The 17,351-nt window shown below is 43.6% G+C and overlaps 1 protein-coding gene across 6 annotated transcripts in view; it reads left to right on the forward strand.

The window, feature by feature from the left end:
* Window positions 1–17,351, forward strand: part of CACNB4 (calcium voltage-gated channel auxiliary subunit beta 4) — a 113,814-nt gene that overhangs the window by 81,388 nt on the left and 15,075 nt on the right. For 5 of the 6 annotated variants that reach the window (XR_012623738.1, XR_012623737.1, XM_074828473.1 and 2 more), the window contains 8 exons: window positions 872–1,002; window positions 3,398–3,474; window positions 3,835–3,854; window positions 3,969–4,049; window positions 6,174–6,232; window positions 10,109–10,218; window positions 11,814–11,965; window positions 14,819–14,914. Coding sequence is in view for 4 of the 6 variants with exons in the window: in XM_074828473.1 (XP_074684574.1) it covers window positions 872–1,002; window positions 3,398–3,474; window positions 3,835–3,854; window positions 3,969–4,049; window positions 6,174–6,232; window positions 10,109–10,218; window positions 11,814–11,965; window positions 14,819–14,914 (726 nt within the window). In the remaining 2 variants the exon portion in view is untranslated. Of the gene's footprint in view, window positions 1–869; window positions 1,003–3,397; window positions 3,475–3,834; window positions 3,855–3,968; window positions 4,050–6,173; window positions 6,233–10,108; window positions 10,219–11,813; window positions 11,966–14,818; window positions 14,915–17,351 lie in introns of those variants that run through there. The other variant, XM_074828476.1, reaches the window with a different exon arrangement.

Genomic DNA, 17,351 nt, shown 5'->3' on the forward strand with positions numbered 1-17,351 from the left:
TCCTAAAAGTGATTTTTTTTCTTCAACTGTCCTACATTTAAAAGTGTATGCCTCCAAAGAGTTCAGCTGCTGCTAGGCAGCGGCTCTGTAAAAGCCTCATTTGTATTAGAGCTCTGCCGTAGCATTAACCAGGTATGGGTTTGGTTCGTTGCTGGAGCTGGTAAGTTTTCTATGTTGTCTCAGATAGGTTGGTCTGTCCTTAGTTCAGTTTCTAGAATGGTGTTTGTAGAGCTTCTCCATCACACAAGGTTTTTACAAAGGGCTAACATGTTAATAACATCTGTACAAGTACCTGGAAAGGAGGAAGGAAAAATGGCAGTGGTGGTGATGATGATCTTTGGTGTAGACCGTTAAATTTTACAAGGAACCAGTAATGGTGGTTTACAAGGTTTACAGAGACCATTAAATTTTATAAGGGACCAATAATGGTTTACAAGGAACCTTGGTGGTGATCTGAAGATGTTATTTTTACATTTGACTGTTTTCTAAGGCTGCTGTGAGGTAGTTTGGTGGCCTTGGTTCACCAGAAATTGGTTCATCTCATTAAATCACCATCACACTCGTCACCTTAGTTGGTGACATCAGAGAAAAAGTCAGAGCAGGGTGTGTTGGGGCAGTTCAGAGATAAGCCAGTACTGCTGCAGATGACGCCGCTTTCCACTCTACAGCTGCAAAGAGGACATCAACCCTCCAAATACTGCCTCACACCTTTTCACTTCACTCACATTCACAGGGATTGTCCAGCATCCAGACATCAGTGTGAGTCGGGTTTTGTTGACCGGTATTGAGTTAAGGATTGTGGATAACAAAATAAGGGAGTTTCGGACATGGAGCATTTTGAACTGAAGCCAGTAACCTTTCTGTGTTCCAGAAATATAATAATGACTGGTGGATAGGAAGGCTGGTGAAGGAGGGCTGCGAGATTGGCTTTATTCCAAGCCCGCTTAGACTGGAGAATATCCGCATTCAACAGGAGCAGAAGAGAGGACGTTTCCATGGAGGGTAAGAATGCTGTAACCTTTTAAAATAATTTAAAATAATTTCTGACACCGGACAGTATTTTCAAAGGTCACTTGATTCTTTTTTATTGCAGTGCATTTGGAGAGAGTGTTTGATTTGGGATTCCAAATGAAAATACATATTTGCAGAGAATAGACGTGTTAGATATTGATGATGAGAAACAACAAAAAACTGTATTGACTTTAGGAAAGATTAGTAATACAGTATGAGTGGTAATGACAGAAACGTCTGAAGGGCTAGAGGGTTTTACATCCCTGTGGGTTTAAGTCAACTGGGTGCTCAAAGACTGCCAGATTTTTTCCCCAACTATTACTTTCTTAAGGTTGTGGGGTTTTTCTTCCTTTTTTTCTTTCTGTCCATTTTGGCCAAAGCAAGACTTTTCAAACTTTATAGAGATGAGCTTTGTCATTGGACTTCTTTGATTCTTCTTCTTCCAGCCTGACCATTCTGTGTCTCCACACTGCTAGAGCTGGAGATTGCAAGTCCCTGTAAAAATATAAACATGGTCACAGGTCTAGGAAGTAAAACTGGTTTCTCATAGTCTTAGTTCAGTCACTGAAGTCACTCTTCTATTGGCTGAAAAGACAAAATACTTTTCCCTTTTTAAAAAAAAAAATAATTACTTTATTACTAGCATATTATTCCCACTAATTGGAAGCAAAATTTAAAAGTTCACATAGATAACAAGGAGAACAAGATCTTTAGTACTGCAGAGTAAAGAGACGTGAGCCATTTGAATCTGGACCTAATAGATAGCAGTCAAAGGAGCATAATTTAGCCTCTATAGTACTGTCAGGGAATTGGCATACTAATATACTTAATCAGGGTCAGGAATCATTTCAAGTATAAACCATCTGGGAAAATGTTTTTAGAGTGATTGAACAGCATTAACTGTGCTTTTTCCAAATTGCTTTTATACTTTTGAAATAGCTTCAGAGGAAGCCAGCGTATCTCAATGTACAGAAGGAAGATTATCTAATTCAGAGAGATGGACACTAACAGAGCATTTAGGATACTGTTACAGATACAGCCTATTAGAAAAATTCTCTGCTTCTGTAAATGGGCATGACTCCACTGAATCACCAGTTCTTGGTCTTGTCTGATCTCACCTGTGGAGAATATTAGGAATAAAATCAAGTATGGCAGAGCCAGGGGAAATATCGAAAGGATATCTTTTAAGATTTTAAGTAGTCTGTACTGACACCTGGATTTGTATGATAAAATTGAAAGTAATGTATAATGATAAAATATTTTTGAGCACCTTTGTTAGGTGTAGTCATACAGTATGTTTACCTTAAGATTTCTTTAAAAGCTGTGACTAGCTGTGATACCAAGGCTCTACATGATGAAGAAGAATTCTAGTTTTGTCAGAGTAAGGCAGTGAAAAGTTGTCTATTAAAAGAGGGTTTCTAGGGTCTAGTATATGTTTGCAAAGGATTTGCCAAGTCCAGGAGTAAACAATCCGTGCACTGGAGAGCAAATGGCAGGAAAGCAAGGACAAAATGGTGACTGGGACTAGTGTCCTCTTGCTGGTCAGTCTGTATGTAATGAAAAATACTAAATACTGTGCTAAAGACCTGGGACTATGTCACCTGCGGTAATCAGGCTGCTTTAACAGTGCTCTCCTTTCTGCCCTGAGCTCCCTTCCCTCCTCCCATCTCCTCCTCAGCTGCTTGTGCCCTGAGCTCAATTAGAGCTGATTCACCTGAGCATCTTCCCCCTCCCCAAACCAGTTCCCTGTTCCAGTCTGCTGTGGGATGGCTGCACCGGCAGTTGTGCTGGGAGCATCATGTAGGGGAACATCATGTAGGGCAGCACTGCCTGGCTGGAAGAAGGGAGGTACAGCCCATGGAAAGAGGAGCTACTTAAACCACCGTTGCTACACAACAAAAGCCATTTAAACCAGCAATTTTTATCCCAAACCTCCTGGGAGATGTGTCTGGCTAGTCGTGTACGCTGGCGGAGAGACCCAGCAAGACAGGGGAGTGCTGTGTGGGGGATCTCATGCCAAGCTGAGCTAGGCTCTGAGTTTAGCAGCTGGCTGTTATTAGAGCTGCTGTGTTTCCCAGCCTACGGGCAGATCACAAAAAAGCTTTGCTCAGTCTGTAGTGAATCCTGCTCTCCCCTCGTAGCCTGTACCCAGCTCTTCCAGACGTGGAGGTCGGCTTAATTACAGACGCTTTGGTTTCCCCGTGTCCCTGCCTGGTGCTCTTCACCTCTCCTTTCAGAGGAAGCTTCCTTGCAGGGTGAATGTGGGTGAAGATTCTCCTTTACCGTGTGTTTTCTCAAGGGGCAGTTTCTCATAACTGCTGCTAAAACCTCACATGTTGGCATCTCTGGGCGCTTGGTGTTAATGGGGTTCTTTCTGATACCGTAGGAAATCAAGTGGAAATTCTTCTTCAAGTCTTGGAGAAATGGTTTCTGGCACATTTCGAGCCACACCGACTTCCACGGGTAAGACAGAATTTTATTTAAGGAAACTCTTGCTATTTCTAATACTTCTATTTTAAAAACCGTATATGAAAAATGCGGGTTTCCCCCCTTTGCTGACTTATTAAGACATTTTACAGAAAAGTGCTTGCATGCAGAGGTGGAGAAAGACATCTATTTCTAGACATGCAGTAGTTGCTAAGGGACTGGGAAAAAATCTTGGGAAAAGTGGCAGCTGCCCCAGAATGGGATGAATGACCAATTTAAACAGGGCTGACCAAAAGGGAGGTGTGTTGAGAGAAATCGAGGGATTTTTGTTTGAAAGTGTTATGGTTGTTATACAACGTGTGTGTGTTTTAACCAAGTTCTCATTTGGTCTTTTAGCAAAACAGAAACAAAAAGTGGTAAGTAGTACTTTTGTTTCCATTTTATTTTAGTCAATTCTAATACATAATTCCTAGGATTTTCATAGGGATCTTCTCTGGTTAATGATTTGAAGGGTTGTTTTCTTCTCCTAGACAGAACACGTTCCCCCATATGATGTAGTACCATCAATGAGACCTGTTGTCTTGGTGGGTCCATCACTGAAAGGCTATGAGGTATGTATTCCAGGTATTGGCAGTTACTATTTTCTTCATTATAACCTTCCCTAGTACATTCAGTGTGTATGGTCCAGTGCAAAAGTGATCTTAGCTTAAATAATTACCAAAATGTTATTTAAGATCGAAGAGCATAGTTAGTACTTCGCACTGTTTGGGTGGGGTACCAGCTGATTTTTTTTCTACCTTGCAGCAGTGTCTGTTGCTTGTGATGTCTCAGCTGAAGGGTGGGTACCATAAGTACGCTGGCGCTTTCTTGGCTGTTTTACTGCTTTAAACACGGTGCATATCCATTATTTTAAGTAGGGTTATTCTGGATTAAATCAAGTAAGAAAAAAAGAATTGTGTCCGCTACAAGAAAAAGTTGGAGCAGTCAAATTCACTAGCTAGACTTCTGTATACGTGTAAAATTTTAGTCAAACTCGCACATGCTTTGAACTTAATTAGCAAAATTTTGAAGAAGCTTCCCCATTGTTCTCCTTTTCTCACTTATAAAAACTTTACGTCTTCCCATGAAACTCAGTGTTGGCAAATGAAATAGCTGGACTATTGCAGTGTCCAGTTTTGTTCTCCAGCACCTGAAACCAAATACGGGAATTGATGATTATTATTTCAGCATGTTTTCTTGGCTTTTTTTTTTAAGATTGTTAACATATTGAAATATATATGTAAAGAAACCTTTAACCCTTCTAAATTATTTGCTTCTGCTCAGCGTGGAAGTAGGTATGGTAACACGCACAGATAAACAGGACGCCCATTTTACAAGGCTGCTGCAGATTCAAATGAGCATTTAACATGTGCTAAACGAGCATAAGCTTTTTGCGGGGCATTTTGGTGAACTTAACCATCTGTTAAGTGTTTTGCTGAATTAGGAACTAAATGAACATGAACATAAAATCAAAGATACGCTTCATTTAGCTTAATTAATGTTGTTAGTACTTTATAGGATATTATTAAACATATTGGAATGGTTCTTTTTGGAAGATTACAACGTGGTACCATTATTAGCATAACACAGTGTTCTGGCATTGGCTTTTTGGTAAGAATGATTGAAAGTGTAGTTCAGCAGAGCAGGAATTAGGTACTTCATGTTCTAATCTCTGCCTTTTAATTTTATGGTGATGGTTTATGACAGGAGTAAATTTCATCCGTTGACTTTTGTGGTGCTGCACCACAGATTAATTTGCCTGGGGACTCTCAGGTTTGCAGGGGAGAGAGGCTTTTTGTTCATACATACCTCTACAAATATGTTGCCCCACCTTTGTTTAAGAAAATAATACTAAGCGTGACATCTTAAACATATAAAGGTGTATAAATGATAGCGCAGTTACAATATTAATTTCGGTTACAAATAGTGGTCTACATAACAGAAAACTTTGCAACCTACATGGGAAAATTCTTTTGACTATTTTTTTTTTCTGATTAAATTCCCTAAGAACCATTTTGAAAGACAACCTAGGAGAAATAAACTGCCAGAGGCCTGGGGGCTTTGACTGAGTTCCTGTCTAGACTGGCAGATAATAGGTGTCAGCCTGAGTTGTCCCAAAAAGGACAAGGAGCTCACTCAATAAAGGAGATGACAGCTGTTGAGGCTGTGCTGCTCTCAGATGCTTTCCCTTGTACAGCAAGAGAAACATTCATTTTTTCTGCTTGTAGGCCTCTCTGAGAATATCATTCTGTTCAAACAGTCATCCAACACAATAAATCTTGTGTCTGAAGTTTTAAGCCAGTTCTAATAAGGTTACTGTAGGAAAAAAACAAATGATCTATTCAACCCGAAGAGTCCTCTATGCTCCTGCCATGTTCTGCAGCCTGTTGGGAATGGTGTTGCTCTCTCTGGAAGGTGGCGAGGTGTGCTCTGATGCCTCGGTGCAAGTCAAGACAAGAGCAGAAGGAGTGACAGCTCTCACGTCCTCCGTTCTGCATTTTGGAGAATGAGTCAGAAAACTTGCAAGTATTTATTACAAAGCGTGCTGCCAAGAGCATGAAAATTAAATGATTGCTACCTATAAAAGGTATTGATTGTTGGCAGTATCCTTACCTTCTATTTACCTCTTTTCTTACTTTTGACTTCTTTTTCTCCCTGTCAATCCTCCCTGCTCAATCTTCCTCACCTCTGCAAAGGTGACAGACATGATGCAGAAAGCTCTCTTTGACTTCCTGAAGCACAGGTTTGATGGGAGGTGAGAAATACTGTCCTTTTCATGCTTTTTTCCCACCCCATGTGTTACTAACATTTTAGTGATTTTTTTTTTTTTTTTTTTTTTGATGCAAGAAGATTGATGCATGTTCAAAACTGATTTACTGGCTTTGTATCAACACTGAAATGGAGCCAGCTGTGGGGTGGAACCCAGCTAATGTATTACTAGAAGTGCATGTATCTTCACATCTGCTCTGTCTGTAGTAGGATTTGTTGAACTTAATAGAATAATTCTGCCTCGATGTTTTACCCGCCTGAAGTTACAGGAGGAATCTAGATGAAAGGTGACTGGGCCACATGGGAAGGACTAAAATATCTTTAAAGATGGCACTGTCAGGCTTAGGTTTTTAACGTTACCCTGGGATGCAGGCTGTGCCCCTTGTTCAGCCGGGAGTCAGGGGGAACGGTGCCAGCCGGTGAACAGCCCTTTGGGCAGAGCCCAGCTCGCTGCTGGCCCTCTTCCCTCTGAGCTCCCAGCCTCAACTGCCTGCGTGTTGGGTAAAGTAAACCGAGTGGATTGCTTTCTTGTTTCAAAGAGCTGTCCAGTTGCTCTTGTGGGTGGAACAGTTGAGAAAGTGTGACTGATGGCACATAAAAGTACAGTTTTATTCACGATCCTTTGGGCATATGAAAATTTCTTAACCACTGGGTACCAGTGTGTACTACTGGACCCGCTCAGCCAGCCGCTGAAGTGTGCAGACAGCAAATATAAGTGCCTCTTGATTTTATTGTGAAGTTGCTTTATTTGGGATAGGTTCATTCCAGCACCTTTTGTGAAGTTCCAGGCTCCTGTACAGCAGGATGTTCTCTAAATAAAACTAATCACACCCTAGCCCTGAAATAAGTATCAGAAACAGCAGATTTCAACAGGGAGCAGTAACGGTGCTTCAGACCAACACCTAAGAAAAATCAACTCTTATATATTCTTGGTAGTCAAAAATACTTAAAAAGGCAGTTTGAAGAAGGAAATGCTGAGAACTAAAATACAGAAAGAAGTGTGTCAGAACTTCAAAAACTGTAAGGAGGGTTCATCTTGATCAGTTGGAACACAGAGAGTATTTCCTGATGAGCTGTGAGAGGGATAATTTGGATTTCTTTGCTAGGAACATAGGCTTGGTCCGTGGCATCTCTTCTTTCTACCAGAGCTTGTCAGTAGTCATAGGTGTCTGCTACATCTTGGATGTTCTGCCCTTCCTTCATCCTAGTTCGTTCAGTATATTTGAACTGTGAAGAGGAGCTTATACTGTGCTAGCTAGTATATGACAGTAAGTCAGGTTTGAAAATACCTAAAACATTGGCACTAGGACAGGGAAAGTAATAGAGTCTGCTGTTCAGAAGAAGTGGAGTAGGATTTATGGTCAAGGTGGCTTTTGGGGTGCAGTGAGATGGCAGTGCTGAACTAACCCGCAAACAGCTTAGACAAAACGTTTAATCATCAACTTCTGTGCAAAATATCTCACCTCCTCCCCTATTTTTAATTGCCCAGCTTAAGTGATTTTAGCAGATCCTACCAATGTAGTGATGGATTTCAAACCTGACAGATGAAGTGCTGTACGTGGCAGCCTGCAGTTAAATTTGTCACTTTGCTGAGCTGTTCATGCGCCCTGTCAGTGCCTCCGCTCCTGAGCGGTGTGACTTCCCCTGCGGCTCGCTGCCTCAGCTCCGGTGCCTGTTTGCGTGAGGTGTACGTTCTCTTCCAGCTGTTGACATGTGTCTGTCAGCTTTGCGTGTGCCGACGGTAACTCAGTCATTGTTTTTGGTAGGAAACCATAGCAACTGGAAGGGATAAGTCATCTCCAGTTGCCACGATGTGATTGCTATGAATATATCCTTTATGAGGTATATTTTTATACCCTGTATGAGAACGTACTCCGCTGAGGCCTGCTCCATGAAGATCAGCAGCACCTAAATACAGAGAAGAAAATGTAAAGCACGCTTAGACACACCCATTTAGGCTGCTTAATTGTAAGGGAGGCAGGACTGCTCCTTGCCTTTTCTATCTTCTCTCCTGCCATGCCCTTGGTCTGCGCAGAGGGGCAAAAGGGAGAGATTCTGCCTGGGGTGAGGTATTTTTTGGCAATCCTCTTGCCATTAGCAATACCAGAAGTATGAAATTTCAGCATTGAAGAAGTGAAATGCCACAAGCAAGCTGATACAATTGACTTTAGCTCCGAGTAACTTTAGAAAAAGGCATTAAATTCCTTCTGAGGCAGCTCAGCTGCTTCTTGGTCCTCCTGCCAACTTTTATGGCTTTGCAGTCTTTCTCCTCTCCCCCTTTTCTTTTTCTTTCTTTCCATCTCTTCTGCAATTTTGTGACAGGTCCATATTACGAAGAAAGGAAATGACTGTCCAAGGAGGAGCTTTTCAAAAGACTTCAGTAAGACTTGAACTAGCAGGAGTCCTTCCCTACCTCTTAATACACTTGGCTTCTGTCAGCTCCTTCTTTTGTAACTGCAACATCCTCTTCTGGCCACTGAACTAAAGGAAAGGCCGGAGGGCTGTGTGTGTTGTACAGGCCTGCTGAAAGGAGCCTGCTAAAGCTTGGCTGGCACGGGGCGTTCAGGGAATGGCTGCTATGGCATCCTTTTCAAAATGCATTGTGTTTAGTCACTGCTGCATAGACCAAGCCTGACTCTATACACCCTGTAAACAAAACATAGCAAAGGCACATTTTTTTCTTAACATCTTTCAGCAACAGTGATGCTTAGGATTACTTCTTACTCAGGAAGAATGAAATGCTTCTTGTGTCTGGCACGGGAGGTGAGCATTTGTGGTCCTTCCCTCTGCTACGTGTCTGTCATTCCAGCAGCCAGGAGCTCCCTGAGCCAGAGGTGTGATCTGGATCACCATGTTCTGTTGTTGCCTCTAGACCCGTGATCCATTAATTTCTCCCATTTCTTTTTTAAACTCATTTATACTTTTGGTCTCTACTGTATTTTCTGGCAATAAATTTATTTATGTATTATGTAGATTAATACTTGCACTTCTTTTTAACCCTCTGTCTGATAATTTCGCTCAGAGCTGCAGAAGTCTTATGTTCTGTGGAACAGCTGCTAGTCATTTCCAGCTTGCTTTCTTTTCATTATTCATGGCTCTTTGGCTCATCACAGTCCTCCTAAATGGATTTTACATGAAGTGGTTGTGTGGTCTTTGTTTTAGAACCTTTTGTCTCTTGTCAGCTCACTGACAGATCAAGTAACAAAATCACCTTCCTTAAGTTAAAAAGGGGGCTCCAGCAGTACAGGTAGCTGTGGCTCAACTCGCTTTTCTCCCGTTCAACCAGAAACCAAGACATTTAGCCCAGGTGCCTGTCTGGAAAAGCAGAGTGCGTGTTGGAGGAGCAGTCTCCCAGAGCAAGCAGCTCTGTTCAGTGACTCACAGGCACTCGGAGAGGAGAGACCTGCTCTGCGCAAATGTCCAAACATGGCCCTTCCTTCCCTTCAGCAGTGTCAGGTTTAATCAATGGTTTAACTCTGTGGAAGAGAAGTGCTGTTATCGTTACGACCGTGGTGTTCTGTGTGCCCTAAGACTTGCGTAACTTGTAGTATTTCTGGTACTGTGTAAATTCATGTAGGAGACGAGTGAGTTGGGGAGGAGAAGAGTTAACTAATGCACTAGGCAGAATAGCAGAAACTATACACCAGAGTCTACAGTAGTGTAGGAGATAGAAAATACTTCACAGTTATGCAGCATTTCTTTTTAGTTATTCTTTAAAGATGACATAACTCAGCCATAAAACATGTCTGAGTGGTATTTTATTGTATTTGTACTTTGGAATGGAATGTAGCTGTAAATCATGCACGGTGCACTGAAAATCTGACTCCTGTGTTTTTGTTCTGTCCTGTGTTCTTGCTCATAGGATATCAATAACTAGAGTGACAGCTGACATTTCTCTTGCTAAGAGGTCTGTTCTAAATAATCCAAGCAAGAGGGCAATAATTGAGCGGTCAAATACAAGATCCAGTTTAGGTAAGACGTTGACACAGATGTAATTCTGAACATGGTTACATACTGGAGGAAAGGGACAGGCTTTCAGCCTTCAGGATGTCAGCAGTTCTGCGATTTTAAATGTGTCTGCAGCATTTTAACGTGTCATTCTGAATTTCACATACCCAAATGGGAGACAATTTTTTCCTGGCTGAGGAGGGGCAAGAGAGCACAATGTACTGTAGTAGCCTCGCGTTAAGCAATTACCTAGACTAGAGCAAGTGCCGTGGCTGCTGTCTGCAAAAGATGAGTTAGGGGCCTGCAGTCAGAATGTGGGTTCAGTGCTGTTTCCTCCCAAGGTGAGTTGGCCTCACAGCTCCCTCTTCTCAGCCCTGTGCTTTTACTTCCACACCACAGGGTGCCAAAGAGCTTGCACCTTGTCCAGCCAAGAAGGAAACTTGTTGTTCCTGACCCTGGGACTGGTTTTGTGTTTAGTGTTGAACAGCTACAGCTTAATTTTGCTGTCTAGCCGTGAGACTCTGGGTCTTCCCACCCTCTCCTCACAGTGTCATGATGGCTGGGTTACACTGGCCTGATGAATTTTTATTTCATTCACAAGGGTAGAAATTTGTGTGTGGCATACACATGCCAACAACCTGGTCTCTGGGACACCATCCTAGGAGGTAGAAGGAGCTGGTTTTCAGTCTTCTCAGGAGGAAAATGCTCTTAAACCCAATCCTCTAATATCCTGAGTGACTGTTTGAACTGCAGGTATAGGTTGTAGGACACTTCACTTCTAGTTGGCATTCTAGTACAGGAGTAGGCACCCCAAAATTAAGTGCTGCCAAAGTGAGTGCTAAATCTTCTTGTGCCTGTGACCATGCGTTGCTGTGGAACAGCTCTTAGGCAAATTAAATGCATGTGAGTTGCTGACATACAGCTCTTTTGTGCTTTGGTGGTATAACTTACAGGCTTCAATTTGTGCTGAGTTTATCTGTTTAAAATTCATCACATGCATGTGGATCATTAAGAAGGGTAAGAAAATGAATATCAGAAATAAAATTTACATGGAAATAAATCTCTCCTTTTTCTTCAGACAAAAATGCTTTTGTGTGAACATTGCCATTGGTGTCTTTCTAAATAGTACCCTGTCAATTATTGAACATAAACAGTTTTTTGTGGTTACAGAATTAGGAGGTCACTGTTCTGCTTTTCATACAGGCTCTTGTTTAAGTTACATCAGAATTACAATCTGAGAACACAAAAAGTTTTAAGACTTGCTGTCTAAAATAAAAAATGTTATGACTCCTAAGCTATTTAGCAGATTTGGAAAATATGCTTAAGTCTGTTTTGTGGTAATAGAAACATGCATTTAATTGTACCCATGTTTAAATACACAGATATTATAAAGGAACATAGTACATATGTATTTTCAGGCAACAGAATTGTCTCAAAGGTAATACTTACTTTAAAAATTGCCTTGAGTAATAGGTTATTTCATGGAAATTACATTAATTCACATATGGAGTTCATATACTGAAATATATATAGTCTATGACAAGAAATGGGTGATGATATTTTTGTCTGAGTAATGCTGGGGCTGAATGCCTTTCACCTGTTCTGTTTTCCTTTACTAGCTGAAGTACAGAGCGAAATTGAGAGAATCTTTGAGCTGGCAAGGTCCTTACAACTGGTTGTCCTAGATGCAGACACTATCAATCACCCTGCACAACTTATCAAGACATCTTTAGCACCAATTATTGTCCATGTTAAAGTGTCTTCTCCAAAGGTAATGTGTATCACCCTTAAAATGTGCATTTGAGAGGGACCTGGAGGGCAGTGTGGGAGCGAGCGGTGTGGTATCTGCATGTGGAGAAATTAAGAGTGAGGTGAAGGGAAAAACAGTAAAATTTTTAGATCAAGGGCTTGACAAGGGAATGTGTGATGCAATTCTTTTTTTTGCCCTAAACCTTAACCTAGTCTTAGGCTGAGCCTTAGACGAGGCACCCAGCAATGCAGTAGACAAAAAGTTCCTGAGGAGCAAATTCTTTCTGTAGCTCTCAGTTCCCCTTGGCAGTCCCTTTGCAGCCCCCCTTCCCCAGCACAGCTGTACTCCTGGGTTGTCTGCCTCCAAGCCCAAACCGTCGCCTGAGCTTCGGAGAAGACACCCAGCCCTCTGCCCACTTCCCAATTAATGGTGGTTGTCTGTTGATCACAAACAAAACCTGTCTGCTTTTCTCTGTGGCTTCCACCTGGGGTGTATCGATACAGCATCCACAGCTGGGGCTGGACCAGTGTGACCAGGCTGCTGGGCAGCTCCTGGAGCATGACCATCAGTTGGGCGTGCAGCACAGACTCCACCGCGGCCGTTAGTGCAGAAGGGGGGGCCTGGGGGTCACGACAGAGACTCTGGGTCTCACGGAATCTGCACAGTGATGGTGGGAGGCTGCCCAGCACCTGGTAACCCATCAGAGATGTCTGCAGAGCACCCTGTGCCAGTTCTTGATCAGGGACATTCTGCTGGACCGGCTACTGGGGGGGGAAAAGGGAGAACTGGATGGTCCAGGACAGCCTTGGCTGCAGCAACCGTGAGATGGTGGAATTTAAGATCCTGAGAGAAGTGAGCAGTACAAATAGAATTGCAGACCTGGACCCTAGAACGGATTTGTTCAGGGACATGTTCATCAGGATCCTGTGGAAGACTGTCTTGGATAACAAGCTCAGGAGAGCTGTGTGATCTTTGTGGACAGCTTCCCCCAGGCACAAGAACGATCTGTTCCTGCATGGAGCTGGGCAGGAGAGCAGTGTGGGTGAACAGCCTGAGCTCAGACACAGAAAGGAGACACACGGAAGATGGATGCAAGGACAGGGGTCCCGGGAGGAATACCTCTGCCGGGGGGGGAGTTAGGCAAGCCAGAGTTCAGCTGGAGCTAGAACTAACAAGAGATCTTAATGATAATGAAAAGGGCTCTGTGAGAACGTGGCAAGCAGAAGGAAAGCTAAGAAAAGTGTGGGCCCACGACGGTGTGTGGCAGGGACCCGCAGTAGCAGAAGGTTGGTCTGGAGACCACCTAACTAAGTGGACGCAGGCAAGACCAAGGGACCAGATGAGATTCATCTGAAGGAGCCTCATGCCATTGCAAAGCTGCTTTCTGTTACTTTTTAAAGCTCACAGTGGTCTGGGAAGGTTCCTGATAACTGGGCAAAGGCAGATGTGACTTTCTCAAGAAGCGTAAGAAGGAATATCTGGGGGACTACAGGCCAGTCAGTCTCGCCTTAGTCCCTGGGAAGGTTGTGGAGCAAATCCTCTGGGAAGCTGTTCCCCAGCCACATGCAGGACAAGAACGGGATTGGGAGCAGCCAGCAGGGATTTGCCGAGGGCAGATCATGCCTGACCATCCTATCTGAGGCATGACCTGCCATCTGCCTTTTGTCATGAGCTTATGACCCCAGTGGACAGAGGAAGAGCAGTGGCTGTTAGCCTTTAGCAAGCCTTTGATGTGGTCTCCTTGTAGTGTCCTGATGGGCAGATTGGTGAGATACGGGCTGGATAAGTGTGGGCTGTAAGAGAGGTGGAAGATCAGACGGGTTGCTGGGTTCAGGGTGCTCGTCAGAGGTACAGAGTCCAGCCGGCAGCGGGATACCAGTGGTGTCACTTGGGAATCTGTAGTGGGGCCACTACAGTTCAACAATTTTACTAATGTACAAGGTCGTGGACGATACCTAATTCTGGGGCAGGTTAATGTGCCCGAGGGCAGGGCTGTTGTTTAGAGGGACCTTGGCAGGCTGGAGAAATGAGCTGTCAGGAACCTCGTGAAGTTCAGCAAAGGCCAATTCCCAGTCCTGCCCCTGGGCTGGGGAGCAGCTCCACAGCCAGGGACTGGGGGGTCTGGGTGGGTAACGCTTTGGGCAGGAGAGAGCAGCGTGCCCCTGCAGCAGAAAATCGGCCACATGCTGGACAAAGATGGGTCAGTCCTCGCTCAGAGGGGTGGTGGGATCTCCCTGGAAGTGGTCAGAACTCAGCTGGACGAGGACCCGAGGAATCCAATCCAGCTGGCCCAACTTTGGGTGAGGGGTTGGCACAGACACCTCTAGAGGTCCTTCTGACTTAAAAAATACTCTGTTGTTCTATGATCCTGTCATTTTCTTTGAAACTTTACAGAGAAATAGCTTAGGATTCATAGCTTTTCCACCCCTTAAATCCTAGTAATGAACACAGTGGAAGGGAAAAAAAAGGTAAAGTTACGTCATTATTGCTACACAACGTAACATGTGGCTTCTCTTGTGCCGCAGTCAATCCAGCAATCCAGTGTAATTCTGTATATATATAATTTTTGTGGTCCTCTAGAAGATTACATTTGTCAAAAATAACCTATTACTTAAAGCAGAATAAAGCAAAATCACCATTCACACCGCATTTGAAATATTTCAAGGGATAAAACATGATGCAGAGGGAAATAGGCACAGCTTCCAGGGAGGTTATCGGAAAGGTTTGTACTTATATTCAAGGACAAAATTTTATCTGTTTTGTTAAACATAATGGGGAGCTTCTGAGCTTGGTAATCCTCCTGTGGGATGTCAGTCTGAGCTTTATGGAGATATGTTATTCTTAAACTCACATTTTCCTCTTTTCCTCTGTCAGGTTTTGCAGCGACTGATTAAATCTAGAGGAAAGTCACAAAGTAAACACTTGAATGTTCAGTTGGTGGCAGCTGATAAACTTGCACAATGCCCACCAGTAAGTACAGAAGAAAAGCTAAAGAACTTCTGATACGTGGAGTTTTAAAGGTTTCTGCTGTGTTGGTCCTTGATTATAGCCAAGTTCATACATTATCACTTTACTTTATGGCAATCCAGGCAGCCCTGCAATTGCAACCCTCGATCAGCTTTTATTGCTAAGAAACAAGTTGTTTGATACTTTCATCCTGATTATCTCCTGTGCTGAGTTTGTTATGATCTTTGGCAAGGTGACAGGTCAAAAATGATGCGAGTGGTAAAACTTCCCTCAAATGACATCATCTGTGGAGCAGTTCTATCTTAAGGTCCCGAAGGGCCAAAGTTTCACACTCCCCATTTGGTAGAAGGCTGCTGAGGACTTTCCTTCAGCTGCTCAGTGAGTCCAGACCCACCATCTGTCTGGTGTGAGCACAGGTCCTGGAGAGAGGATTAGGTGGACAGGAGCTGTGCAGAAAAGCTGTGCAGGTGTTTGGACAGGGCAGCTCAAAATTGCTTTTCTTCTTGAAAACCATGCCTGGTTTTTGCAACAGAGAAAGCCGCTCGGTGGAAACAAATGTGGATGTGCGCTTGCTTTTACGGTGTAATAGCTGTGCGTAACATTGCTCTGGTAGTGCAGAGGCTGCTGCTCGTACCAGGGGAATGCTGAGGCAGTCCAGCCTAGGGCTTGCCCATTGCCCATGTTTCTCATGCCAAAGAACTGGGAGTAGAAATCAGATTAATTCAGAGAAATTCAAACTAGACACTGGAAAGGTTTCCATGATTGAACTCACTGACTTAAAATAGGCAAAGTGCTGGCAAAAGAAATGTCTTGGAGCAATCTAGGAACAAATCTGGGAGTTGAGATCAAGCAGAACGAATGCCTGACACTCATGGTCAGATAATGCTTCCTGAAGACTTTGCCTTGTGCTGTGTAGACCTTAAAGAGGTTGCCTCCATTTCGGATGGCTTTTTATTCTCAATTCAAATGAAAGTAACAAAGTCCAAGCAGCTTTTATTCTGGAGTAATGATCCCCAAGGATTTATTTCCATGAAACTTAACTTGGTTTTGTATGCTTTTTAAGATACCAAACCTCACAGCCTCCTCCTCTCTTGTCCCCAGTGGCCATAAAAAGATAATTCAGGTATTTCTGGGCACTCCTCCTAAATTACAGGGATAGATGTTGCTTTTTAACTGTTGCCCTTGGTAGGAATTGAGGCTGAGCCACATTTCCTTTAGGCTGGTGCTCTCGTGCCTCTTCAATGTCCCAGAGCTGCTGTTGGTGGGAATGGTGGCATTCTCTCCTGCAGAAAGGGAGACTTAGAGAGAGCTTTCCCTTCCTCTCTCCTCTTGCCCACTGGTTGACCTTTAAGGCTAGCTCCTGCCATCAGGCAGACCTTGCCTAAATGCTGGCTAACGGGTGGAGACTGCCAGCTTCTGCTGCACCGGGGCGCCTGCCCTTGCCCATCTGGAAGACACCTTTGTGGCCTCAGATCTGCCCAACAATTCTGCCTTGGCTTAGCGAGAGAGCGGGGTAATTCTTTGAGTATGGACCAACTTTCTGAAAAATACCGTTTCAGGCTGACTGACACTGCTAGTGAGGTCAGGTTACATTTGCTCAGTAGTTTCAGCCAGATACAAATTGAATAATTAGTGAAAACTTTGGATTTTGACAGTTTTTTGGAGTGTTTTGGTGTATGTTCAGACTAGATTCACACTGAAATGTTAGAAAGCAGAGAAAAAAGGTAATAGGCTTGACTGACATTTCTCTCCTTATCTAAAAGCAAAATGCTTTAAGAATGTGTCCGGAGTGAGAGATCTGATATAAATTCCTCCTATCCCCGATACAGAGCAAGAATTTAAATAATCCAGCAAAGTGCTGGTGGTAGTGTGTGCTATGTGGGGGGCTGTTTCTCGATTTCTCCAGTTCAGAACCCTTTTTGCAGTGCCCGCTCTGCCCCGGCCAGCTTGCTGTTCCCTGGCGGGTGCGGGTTTCGCAGCCACCCTCCTGCCCCATCAGCACCGTCCGGCTGTGGATGTGGCAGCTGGCGACCACGTATCATCCAGCTCTTTGCCTTACTGCAGAGACCCATAAGCTTCAGGGTACAGTAACTGTAGATCCTTGTTTTCCACTTCGAGCAGCACCGAAGCTGTTCAGGCCATCTCGAGTTCTTCTGAGAGCTCAGCTATATTATGTTTCTCACGTGTAATTTTCTACTGAATTGTTATCTCTTAAAACGATGACAGAGAATTCCTGGGAGCCATTCAGGTCCCATTAACTAAAAATTGTGCGCTTTTCTGCAGTACAGAATAATTTCTGTAAAAGCATATACCTTCCTAATGCTTAATGGGCGTGAGCCAAGTTAAATGGAGTTGCACCTGCCCCTGTTTGAATACAGCTTGTGGTATTTACACTGAGCTTACACACAGAACAATCGGCTGCACATTCTTCACAGTGGAA

The sequence above is a fragment of the Strix aluco genome, chromosome 6, assembly GCF_031877795.1.
Source record: "Strix aluco isolate bStrAlu1 chromosome 6, bStrAlu1.hap1, whole genome shotgun sequence".
Lineage (NCBI taxonomy): Eukaryota > Metazoa > Chordata > Aves > Strigiformes > Strigidae > Strix > Strix aluco.